The sequence below is a fragment of the Terrapene carolina genome, unplaced genomic scaffold (assembly GCF_002925995.2).
Source record: "Terrapene carolina triunguis isolate 2854851 unplaced genomic scaffold, T_m_triunguis-2.0 Scaffold111, whole genome shotgun sequence".
In the NCBI taxonomy this organism is placed as follows: Eukaryota; Metazoa; Chordata; order Testudines; family Emydidae; genus Terrapene; species Terrapene triunguis.
Genome location: NW_020664462.1, coordinates 18,425,856 through 18,448,616, shown reverse-complemented (window position 1 = coordinate 18,448,616; position 22,761 = coordinate 18,425,856). Strand labels below are relative to the sequence as shown.

The 22,761-nt window shown below is 39.8% G+C and overlaps 1 protein-coding gene across 2 annotated transcripts in view; it reads left to right on the top strand.

The window, feature by feature from the left end:
- ESYT2 (extended synaptotagmin 2) overlaps nucleotides 1–21,774 on the top strand; it is a 130,041-nt gene extending 108,267 nt beyond the window's left edge. For both annotated transcript variants that reach the window (XM_029911624.1, XM_026652077.2), the window contains 9 exons: nucleotides 1,667–1,741; nucleotides 6,927–7,013; nucleotides 7,919–8,068; nucleotides 9,297–9,682; nucleotides 10,496–10,594; nucleotides 13,937–14,068; nucleotides 17,184–17,289; nucleotides 18,348–18,397; nucleotides 18,482–21,774. In XM_029911624.1, the coding sequence (XP_029767484.1) occupies nucleotides 1,667–1,741; nucleotides 6,927–7,013; nucleotides 7,919–8,068; nucleotides 9,297–9,682; nucleotides 10,496–10,594; nucleotides 13,937–14,068; nucleotides 17,184–17,289; nucleotides 18,348–18,397; nucleotides 18,482–18,524 (1,128 nt within the window). In that variant the 3' untranslated portion in view covers nucleotides 18,525–21,774. The remainder of the gene's footprint in view (nucleotides 1–1,666; nucleotides 1,742–6,926; nucleotides 7,014–7,918; nucleotides 8,069–9,296; nucleotides 9,683–10,495; nucleotides 10,595–13,936; nucleotides 14,069–17,183; nucleotides 17,290–18,347; nucleotides 18,398–18,481) is intronic.
- The last annotated feature ends 987 nt before the right edge of the window (nucleotides 21,775–22,761 follow it).

The window sequence follows — 22,761 nt, the reverse complement described above, 5'->3', positions numbered from 1 at the left end:
TATGCCCAGATATATTGCATGTAAAATCCAGAGATTAGATTTAGAGAATAACTTGAGAACAGCATGAATATAAGGTGGAAATTGGAAAAACTTGTTGAAATAGCAGTTTGCAAGTTTAGATGCTGACATGTCCAGTGAACAGTAAATTCAACCTGCCAAAGGCATATATTATGGAGGCAAGTGGGTGGCTGGGTGCGCACAATATCATTTATTTCATTAGGACTAAAATGATTACATAAAGCCACTGTGTAGTCAGCATTAGTTATAGGAATTTTTGCTAATGCCTCTATTGTTATGTACATCTTTATACAAAGAAAAGACATTTTTAGGCAACATTTTGTGAAACAAAAAAAATTCAAAATAAATCTTCCTTATTTAAGTCTGCAGATAGCATTCTTTAACTATGTTGATGGATTTTAATCTTATTTTCATTGTATTCCCTGAACACTTACAGCTATTTTGGGTGGGACTAAATATTTAAAGTTTAAAAACAGAAATTGAGCATTTGTCCATGAGAGGAATACTCCTCTAACATTGTGCTTTAAAGGAAATTCTGACAATAAGCAAAATGTATCTGATAAGAATCATGTCATATTATTGGAAATATTAGATGTAGAAGATTAATATGAGACATGAACTGATTCTTAATACTTAAGAAGTTCAAAACGAGAGTAGTGATTCAATCATAAAGTACGTTCTTATGACCTTACATGTTTTAAGTAGGGCTCAACTAACTTTTCTGTTTAATTTATGTCTAATCTCATTAATCTTTTTTGGGTATAATCTAAAATAAATTAACCTTGTATATTGTTTTCTTAAATAGCATTAACAACTTCTTTAGATGATTCACGTTTATGTCTAACTTTTCTCTCTGGCTTAAATTTTTATTTGATAGGCCAATCTAAAATGTGTTATGGAAATACATGGTTAGAAATATTTCTATTTTATATGGTTTGATTCTAAATTAATGTTTATTTTTACAGTTTGATCTAATGCTATGCAGCTGTGAGCTAGGCTCAGATATGGGAGTTGGTTGATTCTCTGATAAAGAGTATTAGGTATTTCTATAGTTTACCAATCAGGTACATTACAGTGCATCTTCATTCTTCCCATCCAAAAGGAGAAGTGTTGATGACCTGGTATTAAATCCAGTTTAATTATACTATAGCATTGTACATAAAGTAAGCTTTCTGAGTTGGCACTTTCTCCATATCTTCCATCGGCATGCTAACCGCAACATTCATTTTACTGTTCTGATGACACTCTGTCAGTTGTAATGCTCATTACAAGGTTGGGAGGTTGCACTTTTCCAAACAGTTTCATTCAAAGGGTAGCAAGAGAACAACAGTTGGAAGGACTCTGAAACTCCAACTTGCTTGTAGCACTGTTCTTAAACTAGTCTACTATGGATGGGTGAGTCTGTATCATTGCTCTATGTTAAGCAGCTAAGAAGCCACCAACCATGTAAATGTGTGCAGATCATGCTTTCTGTTAAATACTGAGGATAGTAAAAATGCATATAGCAGAGTGAATACAATTTTGATATTTAAAAAAACAGAGTGGGTTCAAAGGCTGAGGGGTATTAAATACTGGAGTGAAATTGAAGTAGAGGGAAATTTAATAGCGTATTCTAAAGATGAAATGTATGCTTTCTCCTCTTTATCAGTCAGGAAAGAAGATAAACAGCAACCCCAACCCTCTTGTCTTATTGTCAGTTGGACACAAGGCACAGGAAAGTAAGGTAAGCTACTGTTCTCAACACTTAGCTCTTTCGGAGACATTTGGTTCCTTAAGTATATGTGCTTGGCAGTGGACTACCAAGCCTTTAGCCCCTAGTGCAAGTTGTAACCAAAAGTCAATTTAAAGTCTTATCTATCTGAAATGAGCTGGTGAACTCAGTCCAATGTCCAGTTATCCAACTAACCAAAAACCACCCCCACAATTGGCACTAATTAGCATCCTTACTGGCATTCTCAGCAGAGAGGCCAGAGACTGAATGAACATGAACATAGGCTATAAACTCTTTGGGGCAGAGATTGCCTTTTTTGTCTGTGTTTGTACAGTACCTAATACAGTGGAGTCCTTGTCCATGACTAGGGCTCCTCAGCGCTATGGTAATATAAATAAATAACAATCATCAGAACTACCTGTTCTTTTTCGAGTGATGTCCCTGTGTGTGCTCCACTTCAGGTGTTGGTGCGTCCCTGTGCTGTTGATTGGAGAATTTCAGCAGCAGTGCCATCTGGGTCACATATGCACTGTTCCCGTCTCGTGGCACCTCAGGCACACATGACCTGAGCCCCTCAGTTCCTTCCTTCCTCGGCCAGAGATGGAGCTCCCAGAAGTGTCACAACATTAGCTTGTGTTAGTGTTAAAATAGTTAATAATCAGTTACTTACCTCCTTTCCTTTCTTCTGCTTTAGTTTTAAAAAAAATATTTTTCTTTTTCTTAGACCATTTTAGTGTCTATACCTGGAACGAACTGTTACTTTTTCAGTTATGCCTGGTTTACCAGGATTTAAGCACTGTCTGTCATGCCAGGATGCCGTGCCCATGTCAGACCAACACTTACGCTGCTTCTGCTACTTGGGTGAGTCGCACATTCCTCAGAAATGCGCTCACTATAGCAACCTGAAGGCTCAAGCTAGGAGGGACAGGGATATGCGCCTCAAAATCATCTTTATGGAGTCATCTTTGTGACTGGCATCCGACCCTGGGCAGCAGACCCCCTCTGCACAAAGATCCCTGGAGACCTCACCTCCTGCTCAGAGGAAGACTCACTCCTCTAAAAAATCAACGAGGAAACAAGCAGCAACTTCTCCTCAGAGAGAGCTGATCAAAAACAAAGCGGTCTCCAGCCAGATCGCTCTCCTCGGTACTGAACGCACTGCAGCTAAGTACCTATGCGGCACCGGTATCCTCCAGCACCACCTGCACCGTGGCCTCTGCCAATTCCCAGCACCCAGGCACAGAGACGAGAGGCCGGAGTAAGCCTACCGCCTCCATAGTGGCACCAGCAACACCGCTTAAGGAGATGAAACTGCCAACACAGGCTATGCCACCATTGCCTGCCCCATCAGCTTCATCGGCACCGACCAACTCTTCAATAGTGATGCCATCGGCACTGACGAAATTGCTGCCAAAACCATCAGCACCGTCGACTGCACCGCTGGATCCATCGACATCAATCACTTTGGCGCCGAAACCATCAGTACTGTGTCATCTTCTCCATTATAAGGACATATTAGTATCGTCCATGCCAGCATCATCACTTTTTGGCACCAACGGCTCTCTGGTGCGCACGGTACCAGAATAGCCTATATCACCAATAGCACCTCCATTCTCCAGTGAGGAGGAAGATAATGAGGAAGAGGGTGTTTTTTTCTTCACAACATTCCTCACAACTGACAAACGCCAACCTCTGGACCTCTAAGAGCGAGGCCTCAATATAGACAAGACATACAGCCATGGTATGGGCACCCATGGATGGCCCAACCATGCCATTCCCCATGCAGTGGCCTGGGACCCCTGGGCCACCTATAGAAAGCATTGCAGCAGGCCCCCCAGTACCTATGAACCGAGGCCATGAAACTGAGGAATTGGTGCATTCAACACAATATCAACATCTCAGCCTCCTACCTTCCAGGCTGTCAGAACACTACAACGGACATATTGAGCAGAGAATTCTCGCGCGATCATGAATGGGAACTGAACAAAGTAGTCCTCCAAAACATATTTCAACTTTGGGGCCACCCATCCATCAACCTCTTTGTGACATCATAAAATTTCAAATGCCCACAGTTCTGCTCGAGAGCCTGCCTGGGACCCCGATCACTAGGGGATGTCTTCCTCCTCAAATGGGAAGCACCACTTCTTTACATATTTCCACTAATACGACTTCTATTGAGGGTGATGCTGATGCACAAAATACGTACCAACAAAGTGAAGGTCATACTGATAGCCCCAACGTGACCAAGACAGACTTGGTACTCTTACCTGCTGCAGATGGCAGTATGTGCATCATGCACTCTACCACTCTAGATGGACCTCCTCTCACAGAACACTGGACAGATTCACCACCAAAACCTGGAGAGACTTCAGCTGAAGGCAAGGCTCCTACGTGGTTCGATCATGATGAATTAGCCTGCTCAGAATAGGTTAAGCACGTGTTACTAAACAGTAGGAGGACAACCACATGCAAGACTTACCTTCAGAAGTGGAAGAGATTCTCCACGTTACCGCAATTTCCACATCTCTCCCCTTGGTATTGGACTATATCGTGGAACTAAAAAACTCAGTGTTATCTATTAGCTCGCTCAAAGTATATCTTGCAGCATCATGAGATCGACAAGGCATCACTATTTGCGCATCCAATTACCAAATGCTTCCTTATGGGCATTCAGAATGTTTACCCTGAAGAATGTGCACCCACGCCACCTTGGAACTTGAATCTGATATTATGGTGCCTCACTGGGTCTCCATTTGAACCCTTACCAACGTGTTCACTGACACACCTATTAATGAACGTAGCATTCTTAGTCGCTATTACATCGGTCTGTCATGTCAGTGAGATAGGGGCTCTCGTGGCATGTCCGCCATATACCATATTCAATAAGGACATGGCCACCTTGAGACCACATCCAAAATATCATCCTCCTTCCACATAAACCAGCCAATCCATCTCCCTGCTTTCTTTCCCAAACCTCACGAGAGGGCAGAAGATGCTCTACTACGTACTTTAGACGTCAGACGCGCACTAGCGTTCTACCTTGACAGAACTAAGCCTTTCAGAAAATCTCCAAGGCTTTTCCTTTCCACGGAATGTTCTAAACACGGAACATTCCATGGAATGTTCTAAAGGATCTGCCACAAAGGCTATCAAAATGGATCTCCGGGTGCATTCACCTCTGTTACCAGCAAAAAACCTTACAACTCCTATTGAGGATCAGAACTCATTCTACCAGATCTATAGCGACCTCAGTAGCCTTTTTGAACTATGTACCACTCATAGACTTATGTAGATCTGCCACCTGGGCCTCTGAACATACGTTCATAAAACACTACACAACCACCCAGAGCTCAGGCTCAGATGCACTTCTAGGTCTAACAGTGCTTTCTTCAATCATTCAGACAACAACTCTGAAGCCCCTTCTATTCAATGTGAGGCACTGCTCTACAGTCCTCTGAAGTGGAGCACCCATAGGTTACTCACCCTGTGCAGTAACTGAGGTTCTTGGAGATGTGTGTCCCTGTGGGTGCTCCACTACCCACCCTCCTCCCCTCTACTTCGGAGTTCAATTTATAGACTCTCTGGTAGAGAATGAACTGTGAGGGGTCAGGTTGTGCATGCCGGATGAGGTGTCAACAATGCCGCAAGACGGGGACGGCACATGTGCTACACAGAAGGGCACTGCTGTTGAAATTCTCCAATCAATGGCGCAGGGACGCACCAACACCTGAACTGGAGCACACACAGGATCACACATCTCAAAGAACTTCAGTTACCGCACAGGGTGAGTAACCTTATCTTCTCACTAACCGTGTTCTCACTAGGTTGGGCTTAGAGCACATTGGTAGAACTAAGTATAGAAGCTTGCATTGCAAAGACCTGTAGATAAATAGGACTTTAATCTCCACAAATATTGATCAAGCACTAAAAAATTTTTAAATAAAAACAAATAAATTAATGACAAATATTAGCAACACAGCAGTGAGAAAAATACAAGGAACTGACTATTTTTAAGCAAAAGATGCAATGGGCCAAACTGGAGATCACATTACCAGTAGTGGTTGCCTTGTTATATCTATGTTCACATATCTTATTGAAAATTTTATCAGAAGACCAACAGCATGTTGTACATGCAACTTTCATATAGATATTGATTTGAGAACTGGAAGAGAATATTAACAAATATATCGGGGTAAATTGTTAACCTGAACTCCACATAACAGCCCTTTTTAATGTCAGTCTTTCCAAAAAATGCTGCTTTCTGGAAATGACGTGGCAGTTTTCACCAGTCACTGGAAGTAGTGAGATTCAGTTTTGTTGTGTCATCCAGTCTTGGTGCACCCACTGACACTGAGGAAGACTGGGAAAGAACAATCACCAGTTTGAAGATAAGTTGGAACCTTATGGTGAAGTTACTTTGTTCACAGACCACCACCAGTTTCATCAACTGGAATTACACTTTGCACAATATAGTGCATTGAACTGTCCATCCATGTAACTTACAAAAGAAGTAGGGCTTCTGATTTTAGGTTTTTAACTGATATACGTGGATAAAACATCCCAAGTAATAAATAAATAAATAAAAATCAACGTTCATTCAAAAAACACCAGAAATGTTAATTGTATATAAGGGCTTTTCTACACTGAACAGTAATGCAAACTTCAGGGGTATGATTTCTAAAATGCACTAATGTGTTGCTCATTAATTGGTCTTTGTAGACCCTGCTGATGCGCACTAAAGATTCCCTAGTGCACTTTAATGCTGTTTGAAACAGTACAATGTTAAAGTGCACTAGGAACATTATAAAGAGATTAGTCATTACAGTATATACTACTCTAATGAGTAATGTTTATACATAATATACATAAGTTTTTACATAACTCAATACAGCATATACAAAGTATATACAAGCCTCAACACCCTCCACCCCGATTTTTGGATACCTACCTAAAACAAAAAATAATTTAAAAAAATTAATAAACCCAAAAAAACAGAAGCCCTAAGAATAAGTTTTATTAAATAGACTATATGCACATATACTGAACTATATGTGCTTTGAGCTAACCCCATTTGCCAACTTTATAGGTAGATCAAGTTCGGAACATGATTGTTGTATAAACAGAGGACATCTTCAACACCAGCTTTGTTTGAGAGAAATGCTCTACATGTAACGTGGGTTTTTTTTTTCTCCTTCAGATTCGATACAAGACCAATGAACCCGTATGGGAGGAACACTTCACTTTCTTCATTCACAATCCCAAACGGCAGGACCTTGAAGTTGAGGTATGGTATCTCTTTGTCCTCATGTATTCTTTTTTGCTAGAGCATTGCAGATTAGCAGCCATAGTTCACAAGTTCTTAATGAGCCAGACATCATGAAGATATTGTAACAAGCACTACAATTTAAACTTTAACAATTTTTAAGAACCAGCATAAAGATGACCTTTTGTGAGCGCTTGCTTGTTAAAGGGAGAAAAAATAATTATAACTAAACTCCCCACCCCAACTGTATACCAAATGTGATGTCTCACATTTTAAATGTACTAAATTAATCATCCTGTGATGGTTGCTTGAGTCGTGACAAGCAGCTCTTTCAATAACCCACTAATTTACAGAAGCAACATTATTCTGTTTATCATGCCCAGGTCCTTCATGTAAAAGCAGCAAAGAGTCCTGTGGCACCTTATAGACTAACAGACGTGGTCCTTCATGTTGCTCTCTCCCTGAGATCTTCCCTACTTTGTCCAACTATTACACCCCTTCACGCTTTTGAGGCCATATGTGGACAGTTGAAGGGATCTAGAGAAGATGGGGAATGTTGAGTTAATGCTGTTCCTTAACTGTTGAGTTCACTTTTGTCTGATATAGTTGACTGTCAGCAAACTCTAGCTTATAGATTTAGTCTTCAACCCAACTGGACACAACTGTTATCACTGGTCTTCTTTCTTATTTGCATCAGTGCTCAGGCTAGACTGTTTTCTTTCTAATGAAGGTAAAGATGAGAGTGAATGGATATTGAACACATAAGGTTCTTTGATATTTCCTGCCCTATATAAGACCAACCAAATCTGTGTTAAGGGCAAACTATATCTGAACACGATGAAAACTTGTCATTAAAATTATAACTTTCGTTTCTTTTTCTGGGTGTTTTCATAAAGCTGAGCATGTTGTCTTCTGTATTGCTCTAGGTCAAGGATGAACAACATCAGTGTTCTTTGGGAAATTTCAAGCTTCCTCTGAGCCAACTGCTGGCAAGTGAAGATCTAACTATGCATCAGCGGTTCCAGCTTAGCAATTCTGGTCCAAACAGCACCATAAACATGAAGATGGCACTCAGGGTATTATAAGGGTCTTTTAAAATTCATCTATATAATAAGATTGCAGGACTTTGTGTGTCCGTCTGAAACCTAGAATGTCTGAGTCAGTGTGAAGTGATGGAAACAACTACAAGCATGGTCGAGAGCTGCTTTTGTTTCACACATCACTGGGTTGAATCATCACTGGGATTTGCAGTCTGTAATAGCCCAGTTTTTAAAGTTCTCAGCCATTTTCAGCTTTTTTACATTTTATGTATGGCAGCACTAGTTTTTACCTAGTATATGTTTGAGTTGAGGTAGCATGTTTCAGACTTCTTGTAGCCTGTATTTTCTGGCTTTAAAGGAAGGACAACATATTGTACTGTGTGCTGTTCTCAATTGTGGAAGGGTAGAGATTAACACTGTTGATGAAGTAGACTGAGAATTACAAAAAGTGTATTCTGTAACATTAGTCCAGTGCTGAGTTGTCCTCAGCTTGTCAATAGTATAGAAAAATGACTTCAAAATAAAGCTGCAAACAGCTGGATAGATGCGCGTTGTGTTGGATATTGGTGATCTCCCTGTTTTGAGGCCTGATGAATTAGAAGCTCTGTCCCTGCACACTGCATAAGTAACAGTAGACTGCAATACATTCAAATCCAACTTTATTTTGGGTTTTTAATTTGGGTGTATTTTAATTTACACAGCTTGTATCCCCAAAATACTTTGCAGAGTTAAATATAAAAAAATTGGGGATAAATTAGATTATTCTGGTGCAAATATACTGTACATTGATGAATAAATGAAATTCTGTCTAAAGAGAGTGAAATTAAGGGATATGGACAAGAAGAAGGAAAAAAAATCTGATGTAAGATGAGATTTCAAAAGAGATGAGGCAGAAAGCTACTTGAAGGCTTTCCAGATGGCAAGAGCTGCAGAGTAGACGATTCTTGCACCAACAGTGGCCATATTGTGGGAAGGAATAATGAAGATGAAAATGCCAGATGAGTAGGGAAAATAGTGATGTTGAGTTGTTTTAATAGTTCATTAATTTTAATATGCAATTTCCATACAGAGAACCAGGTGTTGTGCTTTGCAGTGTGGAAATATTCACATTACAGCAAGCATGAATAAAAGTTAGACTAATGCTAAATGAAGGCACAAAACCATGCCAAAAATGTTTTACCTTACCAAAAAGCTGGTAGAAATAAATATGTATTCTTGTTTTCTTTATTATCATGTAGACCACTAATGTTTTTACTGCCTGTAGGTACTGTCTCTTGAAAAGCCAGAGAGGTCTCCAGATCACCAACACTCAGCCCAAGTAAAGAGGCCCTCTGTTTCCAAAGACTCAAGAAAAGCTTTTAAGCCTCAGGTCCCTGTTTCACCACCAGCTGATTCACACAAACCTGTCCCAGCTTCCCCAGTGATCGACAGTGATAAAAAGACTGATATAGCTGAAAAAAATCATCCTCCTAATGCCAGTCCCCAGTGGCCAACAGATCTCAGCCGAAGCTCCTCCAGTCTCCTTGCCTCCAACGTCACCTATTCTCCCAGCCACCTCTCAGTCAAAGAACCAACTCCAAGTATAGCCTCAGACATATCGCTGCCCATCGCCACACAGGAGCTACGTCAGAGACTGCGACAACTTGAAAAGTAGAGTGTTAAATACTTGTTTATTGCAATACACTTAAGTTGCTCTAGTAAAGCATTGTCAGTACCACTACCAAGAGGGAAGAGCTTACTCATTTTGATTTTTCTAACTGCCAGGACTGCAGTCAGCTTGGTATTTGAAAACCAGTCTCTGATCTTTGTGCTTCTTAACGCCTCAGAAAGAAAGATTCTGCAATTAGAATTTAGTTGTCAAATTTGTTAATGCACAAGGTAGAATAAATTCCAGCTTATGCTCCATAGCAATGTTGGCTGTGCAGTGCAAAGAGGAATGAAATCATTATTTTTATCAATAAAGTAAAGTATGCAAATGAGCAGACCCACAGTAAGGAAATAAGAAGGTACCATTTTTACAGTTATCTTTCAAACCATAACCACATTTTAAAGAAATGCCCATATAATATTGGTTCATTATGGACTAGTGAATTTCAGCCTACTTTTCCATGGGGTCCTACTAATATTAATGTAACAAAGTCAGTTAGTTATGTTGAGTCTGGTCTTTATGAGTAGGTGAAAGGCAGGGTTGACTGCTAAGGGACTTAATGTGAAATCTAGGATGTTTAATAACCACTCTGTTTCTATTAGACTAATGAGGATTGCTGCAAATAGTCCTCACTGGTGTTTAAATTTCCTTTTATTCTTCTTCTGCCATATTTGGAGTTCTCAAAGGACCTTCATGCTTCTCACTAAAGATAGTGTGGAGAAGTACAGCAACCATTCTACTCTGCATATAATTCAACTGATCTGTTCTTTTATATGCCATTTATATAGCATGTATTATTCTATTTCTTTTCACAGTGGAACAACTCTGGGACAGTCTCCATTAGGCCAAATTCAGTTGACAATTCGTCAGAGCTCACAAAGAAACAAACTTATTGTGGTGGTGCATTCCTGCAGGTAAACACAGCATATCAAACTGTATATTTTTGCATGACGCTTGGCATACCTACCAATGTCCAGTGTCTTCCTCCATCCTCTTAGACTGGTCTGGTTGGCTGGAGCTCTTTTAAGGCCACATGTTAGAGTACGATAATATGCAAATGCCAAAATCATATACTGTTGTACTCATCAGTGGTAGACAGACTAAATCACAAAATCACCACTACTGCCATTGGATGATTGTTCTCAACAGCGACATCTAGCTTATATCAGCAGGAACTGAAAGCCACATGTAGGAGCTGCTGTCACTCTGTGAGAAGATATTCAAAACCCCAGTGCAATTTGGGGAGGCAGCATTGTCTAGTGGATAGGGGTATAGACCGAGAGTCAAGGCATGGGCTGTGTTCCCAGCACTCATCTGTTCTGTGACCTTGGGCAAGTTACTTCACCTCTCTGTGCCCCCCTTTCCCTTCCCATCTTGTCTGTCTTATCTATTCAGACTGTAATGTAAACTATATGCAGCAGGGACTGTTGTGATAATTGGGCTGAACTATGAGAAGTGAATGTAAGTTCATAATATTGTCACAGTAACCTGTAACAGCAAATGAAGGTGCAAGAAAGCAAGACAGAGGATCAGCTAGTCCAAACAAAAATGCTGCTGCTATCATTTAAGGATTGTGTTAAGATCATGCTTGGTAAACAAGAGAATGTGGAACCAGAAATCAGTGAACCAGAATTTATGTGTTAAAAACTAGGACTAATTGGTGGACAAAATAATGTGGGGATGGGCTATTCCATCCAGCATTCCCTTTTGGGGTTCTTAAAGAAAGTAAAAGAAAAATGGCTACTGAAGTGAGCCTCACCATCTCCCCACCTTCTCTTATGGCCCCAGATCACCTTCTTCCTAATCCTGAGAAATGTCCTGACCAAGCCAGGCCAGAGAGAGGGACCCAGATGAAATTGCCACTTCCACCAGCTTCCGCTAAATCCCAGTCACCACCTGGAATATGAAACTTTGTTGTTTCCTCTCCTCCTCCATGTGTCCTTTTCCTTTGCTACCTTATTTTGCCTCTTTAAACTTAATTTCGCCAATACGAATTTCTCCCTACTGTTACTCACACCTTCTTGTCAACTGTCTGTAATGGTTCCACTCTCTTACCACTTCAAAAGTTATTTTTCCTCCCTTGGTATCCTGCTGTTAATTGATTTATCTCGTTAGACTGACCTCACACTTGGTAAAGCAACCCCCACCCTTTCATGTATTTATACCTGCTCCTGTATTTTTCACTTCATGCATCTGATGAAGTGGATTCTAGCCCACAAAAGCTTATGCCCAAATAAATGTGTTAGTCTCTAAGGTGCCACAAGGACTCTTCGTTGTTTTTGCTGATACAGACTAACACGGCTACCACTCTGAAACATATCTCTCTCTTGTTTCCTTCTGTCTAATGAGAGTCTAGCTTAGCCGGCCAAGAATACATATTTTGCAACACTGCTCTATGCCTGTGACTAGAGAATCAGCTAAAAGCAATGCCCTAAACAGCCCGATGCTTGTATGAGTTTGGCAGGTCTCAGAGTAGCTGACAAGACCATCTGTTGTGCCTGTGTTTTTCCAGCAGTGAGATTGCAAGTGCAAGTCAGTATCAGAGACAGAAACTGCATTTTCTATCTTTGCTATTCTTTTTTCTCCCTGTTTGTCTTGTCGTCTTAGACAACGCAATTGGACTTTAATAACAGCCACAACAACAGCACTATCCCTGCTCAACTAACTTCTTCTCTTTTCCTCAAAAGAACAGTTATTACCATCCTCGATACCATCTAAGAGACTGTTAAACAAGGGGATGTTTTCTTCTAAAAATTCTCTTCAACTAAAGGGAAAGGGAAAAGGGGATGTTGTTAAAATGAAAACCTTATTTAATACTTTGCATCTCAAATGCTTTAACTGTTTTTCCTTTTTCTGTATCTCTAATAAAATGCTAAAAGGATATTAATGCTGTGATTGCCATGGTACTAAGCAGGCTGAGGTCTCTGTATGCCAAATGCCAACCCTTGTTTAATACTGTTTAATGTTGGACAGTAACTGGGTCATGTGTAATACTTTAGACCACATATTCTATCCAAATAAATGCAACAGGACTATCTCTTACTAGGTGTTAATATAGCACCTATCACAACAGGGCTCTGATCTCAATTGGGGCCTCTGGGTACTACCGCATTACAATTAATAGTACCTACTAATAAGCAATTATTGCTAGTGTAACAACATCCAACATTGCAGAAATACAATGCTGGTGGTAAACAGCTTTAAAAAGTTGACTATTGTCTTCACACTTACCTGTCAGAAAACTTAATGTATTTCAAAAGGCTTATTTCCACTTGGCTTGGTACTCAAAGCACAGCAGTTTTTCATATATTAAACATCATAGATACATGTATAGGAGATGAAATAAATTATTTGAACCTTCTAAATTATAGTGACAATTTTATAGAAGTTAGAAAGGGGGAAAATTGCTGTTAAGTAAGGCTATGATTTTGTCACGGAGGTCGCGGAAGTCACGGAATCCATGACTTCCAGAGACCTGTGTGACTTCAGCCCGCAGCGGCTGGGAGCTGCGGCATCCCACCACCACCTACAGCGGCTGGGAGCATGGGTGCACCACAGCTTCTGGCCAGTAGGTGGTGGGGGGACCCTGCAGCTCTGAGCCGGGGCCTGTGCAGGCAGTGTGGTGACCTTGCAGCTCCCCATTTTGTCACACATATTTTTAGTAAAAGTCACGGACAAGTCATGGGCTTCCATGAATTTTTCTTTATTGCCTGTGACGTGTCCGTGACTCTTACTATAAATATGCGTGACAAAATCTTAGCCTTACTGTTAAGCCATGTAGTCAATCTCACTTGCAATGCAGGATTTTTCCCTAGAGTATATTTTGTTAGTTTTTTTGTCCAACCTAGTTTGAAATCTTGCAGGCACTTGGGCTTTCTCCACTTATTTTAGGAGACTTTCCCACCGTGCAAAGTATTCAATTGTTAGGAATTTTTTCCAGGTCTTGTTTTGTTCATTTCATTGCATCATTCCCAGGTGTGTATCACAGTTAGTTCTCCCTAAACTAAACTCTCTAGTTCTTCTCCCTCTACATGACTCAAATACTTGTAGTTCACTTCATGTCCCCACTTAGTCACTGTTTGGCCAAACAATCATCAGCTGTTTCTTAATTTAACAAAGGATGAAAGTTGACCAAAAAAGTGCAGCCAAATAGGAAACTAGCACATTATCCTTTGTTGTATTTAACAAGCTCTAACTATGTTCTAATCTGTTTTTTCTCTTTGGGTGGGGGTTTTCTTTGGGTTCTTTTATCACAGAAATTTAATCGCCTTTTCAGAGGAGGGATCTGACCCGTATGTCCGAATGTATTTATTACCTGACAAGAGAAGATCAGGAAGAAGAAAAACACATGTATCAAAGAAGACATTAAACCCAGTGTTCGATCAAACGTATGTTACATTTTCAGTTTACTAGTTTTACATTATGTAAGAGGCAAAGCTGTGAAACTTCTGTTGCATGAACTGGGGGTAGGCTGGACATTTTCAAACAAAAAGTCAAGTCCTTAGATTCTTACTTAGGTTTTTTTTTTTTACTCTGTCTGTTCCCAGTGACTTCAGTAAGGCCTTGTCTATTCTGACAAAAATTTGGCCCTGTAATTCACCACCAGTCTCTTCTACCAATGGGAATTGGTGGAAACAGTAGTGTAGACAGGGCACTTGTTTTTATTGTCATATCATTTAATCCTTGAGCTTGATCTTTTATAAAGCTTCCACTGTTGTTAGCACTGGTGATGAATTACAGGACCCACTTTTGCTAGTGCAAACACAGCGTAAAGACCTTTCTTTAGAGGTGAAAGTTTTCAGACGTGTCTCTCTGCTGCTAACTGATTTGACTCCACTGATATTAGGAATGCTGAGAGCCCTAGATGGGCAGCTGACTGGCATTTTAAGCTCTATGTCATCTAATCTTGCTCAGAGAAGTTCTAATTAACACATTTGTTCAAGTCGTGTTAGCAGCTAATGAGGTGTCTACATTATGGCTCTCACCATTCATAATACCTTTAGAGACAAACAGGTGTTAGTAACAGTGGGAAACCTAATGTACGTAGGGCCTAAAAGTATTGCTTGTATTTTGAGGCTGATTCAGATCAAGACCAATTTTACAAAGGTGTCAGGGCAACATCCGTGCACTTTGTAAATATGGTGTTGGTATAAGTGAAATTAGATTTTTATATGAATTTGTAATGCTCTCAAACATTAAATTTCTTATACAGCTTCATTGTAACCAACAATTTCACTCTGTGTTCTAACTCTCTTGAGAACCAACAAATAACCAAGTTCACTTTTAGTGGTTTTTGTGTTAAAATGATTAAAAATTTAAAACTTACAAATATCTCTTGTGAACATAAGATAGGTTTAAAAAGCCAGAGTTGTGTCTGTTCCTATAGATTGCATCATAAATAGTCTGCTTTCCATGTCAATTGGTTTCATGAATTAAAAAATATTAAATATATTAAAATATTAAAAAAAATATGGATTTGATTCTGCTTCAGGGAGTAGGGAAGACTTGAGGCAAAATTTTCCTCTTCAGTCCACACTGACATTGATGGACATTGTATCTGAAGAATACATAGCCCAGATCTGCAGTGTAGATAAGAGATTTAGGCTAAATCAGAGAGAATTTTGCTGTTTAAATCAATATTTCAGAGCTTTGAAAATAAGCTATAGAATATGATCAGAACTTGGTTTTCTAGAATGCTTTTCATATTCAAGGTGTGATATGGAGTATGTGTGCACTGCACTAGCTTGGCACAAGCTAGCATGCTAAAAATAGCTGTGTGGACATTGCAGCTGCAGCGCTGCCTGAGTTCAAACCCAGTCAGTTGGGTGGGCAGGCTTGAGAGCCTGAGCTGCAGCGTCCATTCTGCTATTTTTAGCATGCTAGCTTGAGCCCTGCTAGGATGAGTCAGTCTACTCTGGCTGACAGACTCAGTCCCAACTACAATGTAGACATACCCAGGGTGACCTGCGGTATTGTAGAAACCAAGGTTTACTGGCAAAAAATAGTAATCCACAGGTGGCGTTTGGCATCACAGAAAGAGCAACATTATAAATGATGGAACGTATGTATACATTAAACCTGTCAACAGAAAATCAAGGCACAAAAATAATAAATCAAAGCCTAAAAACACACAAGAAAGCTGAGGTTACTCCCAGTCTCCTGAGCAACATGGGGCAGTCATAGGCTGAGGATCTTAAATAGTGCCTCTTTTTCCTGCCTCTGTGGGATCATTCTGCCTGGAACTAGGCCTATTTGCCAGCATGCCAGTACTGAGGCAGAAGAGGGCCTTTCAAAGTGGCATGTTTCCTGTGAGGATTATTTCCTAGCCTGCCTTGCAAGACTTCTCCCTTACAGAGCCAATCTGGAAACAAGATCTTCCCTTTTTAGAATTGCCATTGCCAAAGTGTCTCAGTCCCAGGTGCACCCTCCACACAAGTGAGCTCCCAACAGTGGCTTGACTTGCTCCTTCCCTTGCTCAGTCCTTACAAGGATTTGGGACTGTAGCAGGGAATGCTAGGGTGCTTGGCATTTACCTGTAGCCAGCTCAGTAGACCAGCACATCTGGTCTTTTGGATAATGGAAGGAGGGAACTATCTTCAGTCAGTCAGATGTTAGAGTAGCATCAGTCCACTTTGCTACCAGAGCCCTGGTTTTTAGATCTTTAGACAAGAAAAACAAGAGGGTTGTTAAAATCCACGCAGGCTTCCCGAAGACTACATCTCCATCCTCCCCCTCCAGGTGACAGATTTGAGTTTCTTTGTTTGATAAAACAAAGTGCTTTAGAGAGCAGTGAGTCAGGTATGGGTATTGCAGTGACAATAGATGTGAATGCATAGCTGGAGTCATTATGGTATAGAGGCTTCCCTCACTCTCCAGAAGTGCAGAGGTCCCAGATGTAAAGGAACGAAATGTATTCCACTCTGTGAGTAGGGAGGATTTCAGAGTCTACTTGGCTCCTTGTATGCTGTTGTGGGGGAGAATTGGGGAGGGACTCTGCATGAGGGCCAGTGGCTCTGCTGATGTCCAGACCCACCAGCTGTTTCCCCCTGGAGAATGGGGACATTGAGCCATGGAGTCTGATGCAGCCTTGAATCTTGATTATAAAATGTAAAGCAGCACTACAGCGTGAAGAGTAGGATTCCTCCTCCCATTTCCCCCAGATAACCAATGATCAGCCCATTTATTAGCACTAGGTACTAGGAACAGGCCCAAACGCGATAGCTCTGAACATTTGATTTAAGCACTGAACATTTTATTGAACGGAAATGTTGGACAGGACAGTGGGATTATCCTCTTCTCTTCTTTCTTTTTCTCGCTCTCTCTCACCCATACCTTACTTGTTGTATGCTTTTATTTTGTAATGTAAAAGAAATGCTCTAGAAATGGGTCAGTGAGAATTGTGGTGTTTAGCAGCAGCAGCAGCAACAAAACTAGCAGAGTTCAAAGCATATTACATGTCTCAGGCACCAAATCCTCACTAAAACGATATTTTTTTCATGTTAGCTTTGATTTCAGTGTTTCTCTACCTGACGTGCAGAGGAGGACGCTAGATGTAGCAGTGAAGAACAGTGGTGGTTTCTTGTCCAAAGACAAAGGGCTGCTTGGCAAGGTAAGTTGAAAACAAGCTGAAAAATGTCGTGTAGCAGGTCACAGCTATAAAGACTAAAACCCTTGGGCCTAAGCCTGACTGAGTGAGTGCCTGGTTCAGATCTATTGTTTTTCAAAATCAGTGGCATTCTATACCTCAAGCCTCAGGGAGGACAGGAAAAAATGGCAAGGGATAGGAAGAATGGCAGACCAGAAGATGACAGAAAGTGGGAGGATAATACACGCCTGCTGAAATATACACAAGTGCTCTAAATGCCTGACTTATTGATGGTACAGACAGATAAGGAGTAATAGAAATGGATGAAATTCCAGAAAATGGTCTCCCAGAATTGCAGATCCTGAAAATGGGATCTGAGCCATTTGATTTACTTTAAATTATTATTCCTGCAAGTAATTGTAGGGCCATTGTAAGGGCATGTTTACTTGGTGTTGAACTGAACAAGCAAGTAAAAGCACTTTTCAAAGTACACACAAGAAATTCACACACACTAATCAAAATAACAAAATGTACAAAGACATGAAGACAACCTCTGTCAAAGACCTTCTCTACCCCTTAAAAAGTTAATCTGTCAACCCAGTTCACCATCCTGCAAAACCTCTTTAATCTCCACCATGCCTAGGAAAGGTTTTGGGGAAAAATAGGCAAGACTTGCAGTCCTGGAAGTCACCGGATTTGGGCTCTGATGGACTGAGTAAGGGATTCCAGGCCTGAGGATCATTCACAATGAATGCTCTGCTGTCAGCTTCCTCCCATTTAAACTAGGGGGCTTTTAGCATGAGCACATCAGCCAGTCAGAGCTGCCATGATGTCACAGGAGCGAAAGTTGATCTTTCAAGTGTCCTGGACCCAAACTACTTTATAGATCAAAATCAACAACTTAAACCTCCTCTAGAAATCAACCTGTATCAAATACACATGCCAGCATGTGTGTAAAATGCTCTCTGCTGGCAATATTGCTTTCAGTGTAGCCCAGTGTCAAACTCTGACCATTTAAAGAGAAGTTTAGACTTAAATATGCACCCAGTGCATTGATTGTCTATTTAACATCCCTCTCACAGTTATTGATACCTCTGGCATCTGAAGAACTCACCAAAGGCTGGACCCAGTGGTGAGTATGATAATGTTTTGGTGGGTTTACAATAACATAACTCTATTTTAAATAATAATTCCCCTTTGCTCTGTCCCTTTTTAGGTATGACTTAACAGAAGATGGTACAAAGCCACATGTAACCTAGGTGCCGTTAGACACCAGGAGTTCCCCCTAGCATACTTTTGCCAACCTTTATATATTTTAAAAGCATTGTTCTCACAGATGTATCAATATTATTTTTATAGCTTCATTTATTTACTTATTAGACACATCCCAATAGTTTTATAACACTTGGACATTATATGTAGATTTAGCCAATCTTATTGTTAAACTTTGTATTTTAATTTGCTGAACTACTTTTCATGTTACTGTAATGTGCAATGGTATGGTAGAGTAACCTCTTGTGTTTAAATTGAACTTTATGGCAGTTGTACCTATTAGAAAGTGAAAAGATACTGTTCTGCTGTTTTCCTGCCTTGTTTTGTATATCACCGAGGTACACTGTACCATGTAAATATATACTATTTTTTTTATAATTTTTCCATCCTGGTTTGAAGTCCGAAGAAAACCGATCAAGGATAGATATTTTCTTCTAAATGCATGTTAAATTCTTTGGACAAATCTTGTTTTGCCCTTGCAGCAAAATGGTCTTAAAATTATTAATTTTGTGGATTTTTTTTAATTGAAAGACATTATTAAGATTTGTCAGTGCGTTTCTGGCCCTGTAAGGCTAGTAAAAGAAAACATACAAAACATTAATATTTTAATATTTATATAGAAATGTATTATTGGAAAGTCATTCTAGAGAATATAATAAATGTGGTTTAGAGTTGAGAATTCTAGAAACATTATATGAAGAAAGGATTGTCATGGTCCATGAATCACAGCATATAAATCTGGGGTTTCATTTGGTGCAGGAATGAAGACTTATAAACAGTACAATATTTTATTATGCAGATTGACTTATTATTTCTTATTGGTGTAATTTATTCCCATAATTTATAGCACCGTACCTATGATCTTCTGAAAGAATGGTGAGGACAGTCACCTTCCATATTAGAAACCAGGTCTCCTAAATAACCACTCATGGACTGTCCTAACAATTGCATTGTCATTTCATGGACAAATAAGGTATATGAAGCATCTTATAATTCAGGCTCATCAAATAGACACAGTAGTCTTTTTATTATATGGAATATGTATAATATTAAAGTGGAGCACAAACTGGAAAAAAAACACTATGAAATCCAGAGTTGACACTCTTTCCGTAATTGCTTCATTGCTGCCTAATGTACCTGGTACATGAGGCAAAATGCACCCCCAATACTACCATGTGCCAGGTAGGTTCTTTTGAAACATTGCTGTATTCTTCTACCAGGACCCGCAACAATGTAGATAACACACACCAGCAAGAAAGTAGACAATTGAGAGTTGAGGACACACCCCTACAATCTTCCTGCTATGAATCACAGGAAGACTGTTTTTGTATCCAATTTGTTTTCCTTTTTGAAAGCTTTCTCAGACTGTTATAAAATGTGCATTATGAACGCAAGAGACCAGTGCAGCTCTTTCAGAGCCATTAGCCTCATGATCTTGGGTAAATATGCAATTAGACAACAGAAGTGTATTATTTAGTTAAGAGTCTAGAATTGAGTCTTAGCCAAGAAAATTTTTTTAAGGCAGAATAAACTCCTGAAAAAATAGCTTTATAATATAATTACTAACAGAACCTTAATTCTAGATGTAGAATATACCTACGTTACTAAATATACCAAAGTGCCTACCGTAGATGTAGCCTGTTGTTTCCATCAAAATTAAGCATCAGCCCATTTTAGTTTGATGTCAATCTGTGTTTTCACATGATTTATCTATTACACACATACTCATATATACAGTGGAACTCTTTTATAGTGAGGTCATTTTATTTCACAGAACAGCTTCAGCAGACAAAACTCTCACTGGGAGTTTTGCAAGCATTTAGACTGCAGGACTGAGTTGTGCAAAGAGCCCTGTAACCATAAGAAAACTGGAGAATTTTCCATTTCATATAACAAGTCTGCCTCTTGTTCAAGTTCACTAAAGGTTCCACTCTATATTAATGGGTATGTATAAATACGTACACACACTCATTATCTACACACACAATGGAATATATTATGAAATATAACTTTCCTTGTGGAATAGTCATTCATCCCTTTACACTGTAGGGAGGAGGAACAGAGAGAGAATTGATTTAGATGCAAATGAAGGTGCAGAAAGTAAGAGCTGATGTAAGTAAAGGAGGTGTAGCTCAGTGGCATTGCCTTTTGCCTCAGTTCAGCTTCTAGAAGGAAGGATTTTTAGTATAAATGTAGTTGACAGCTGTGGTTAACACCATGACCAGTGACATCAGGGGGTTCAATCCCTATCTAAAGGCTAAATTTCAGCCCCATACTATGGTTCAACTTTAAGTGCTGACTTGAGGAAGAAGTTAGACTTCGTGCTGGATCACAAATAACTGCATGTTTTTCCTTTTTTAGTCCCTAGGAGGAAAAGGTGGTGTTTGTGGTAAAGACAAGAGGTAGTAACACAAAATGGAGGAGAAAATGAATGTAGAATTTATAGCACAGATTTTCAAAATGGCTCAGCACTCACCATCAGGCCTAGATTTTCAAGATAGCCCAGCTCCACTTAGGTACCTAAAATGAAGAGGCCACATTTTCAAAATAACTGAGCACTCTACAGCTGCTGTTTGTTCTCAGTAGTCACCGGTGGGTGCTTTTTGAAAATCTGGCCTTGCGTAAAAAATGGATCAGAACAATTTGGTCCAAGTAAGAGTGTCTTTTTCTGCCCTCAGTAGTGGGGGGGGGGAGAAATCTGTGTGTCATAGTAACTGTTAGTCCTGGCTTGTTTTTTTATTTGGGAAGAGAAAAAAGCGAGGATGCTTATTTTTCCTTTTATTCCAAAAAAAAACCTGTCTCATTAGTAAGTCAAGGTTTGAATGTCAGCTGATTAGCTTTCCATGTAGTTTGTTTGTTTATCCTGTGCCTTAGAATATGAACATATAAAGGTGTTTAAAATATGTTTTAAAACAAAAATGAGCTTTGTTAGCTGTATTTATCAACATTTATGTTCTGTGGTATGGAAACGGTTTTTAGAAATGCTGCGCTTCACTGGGAAGAAGACCAGCACTCTTAAATTCAGAGCTGGCATAATCCAAAAACAAATCACCGTGTGTCACTTGGATTAAAAGAGATGAATCTTTTGTTTGGAATCCTTTCTTTAGCAGAGGTGTAGCAATTGGTGAGAGTTGAAATGAGAACAAAGTGTGATCTATTTTGTACAGATTGCCTTTTTTGCTCATGTAATTCTACATTATGATGCATGTATTTATTCAATAAACAGTTCATATGGAAGTCAGTGTGTTGCAGTTCCCTTTCATGCAGGCCCTTGCAAGGAAACTAACTACAGCATCTTGCAGACTTGAAAATACTAGTGCTTTCCATTTTCAGAGTTGTATGGTATATACATTGGCTACTGTAATCAACACAGCACTCCTAGGAGGAATGGAGAGAGGTAAGTAGTATCCAGTTTTACTTACAAAATTGAAAGAGAGAGGTTACATGATTTGCCCAAAGCCACACTGTTTGTTAGTGCAGAACTGGGATTAGCACTCAGGAGTTTGTAGGTTCTAGACCCTGCATTATCAGTCTCCTCAATTCATGCTGACTCTCAAAACTATTTGCTGAAGGAGAGAAGTTGTCAAAATTCAAAAACATTTTATGTTCAGTTAGTCTTCACTTTCTGGAAAGATGCTGTGAGTGGAGACGCACACTGCTGAGAAGAGATTTTAAAACAAGGATTAGGCAAGATAAATATGTATTTTTAACCACATACCAAAAATATTCTCCTGGCTTTTTTGCAAACCTTCCAGAATCTGTTCTCATCTTGAAGAATGTATTAATGCCGCTCCTACTTTAGAGGTATAATTTCCTCTCTGTGAATGAAATGCCATCCACTGCTCACAGGACACATAGTAGGTGCCTGCAATACTTAAGCCCCCCTTAAATCCTGTTTTGAAGGCATCCACCTCTTCCCCTCATTGTTTTATTAACACAATGTTGAGTGTCCCTGGCTCATTCTGTGCTACAGACCATACTGTGTATGATGACATGTCATCTATGGGAGGTTGTGAAGAAAGGCAACAACACATCAACAAATGTGTCTACAAATGTCTAGCTACATTACTGCCTGGAAGTACAACTCCAAAAGCAGTATCTCCGAGAATGACATCACAGCAATAACATAACAATATTTCTCACCAGGTTAGCATGGGACACTTAGGATAGGTTTAAATACCAATAGTTAGGAACACTGGTGCTGCCATATTGCAATAGACCCAA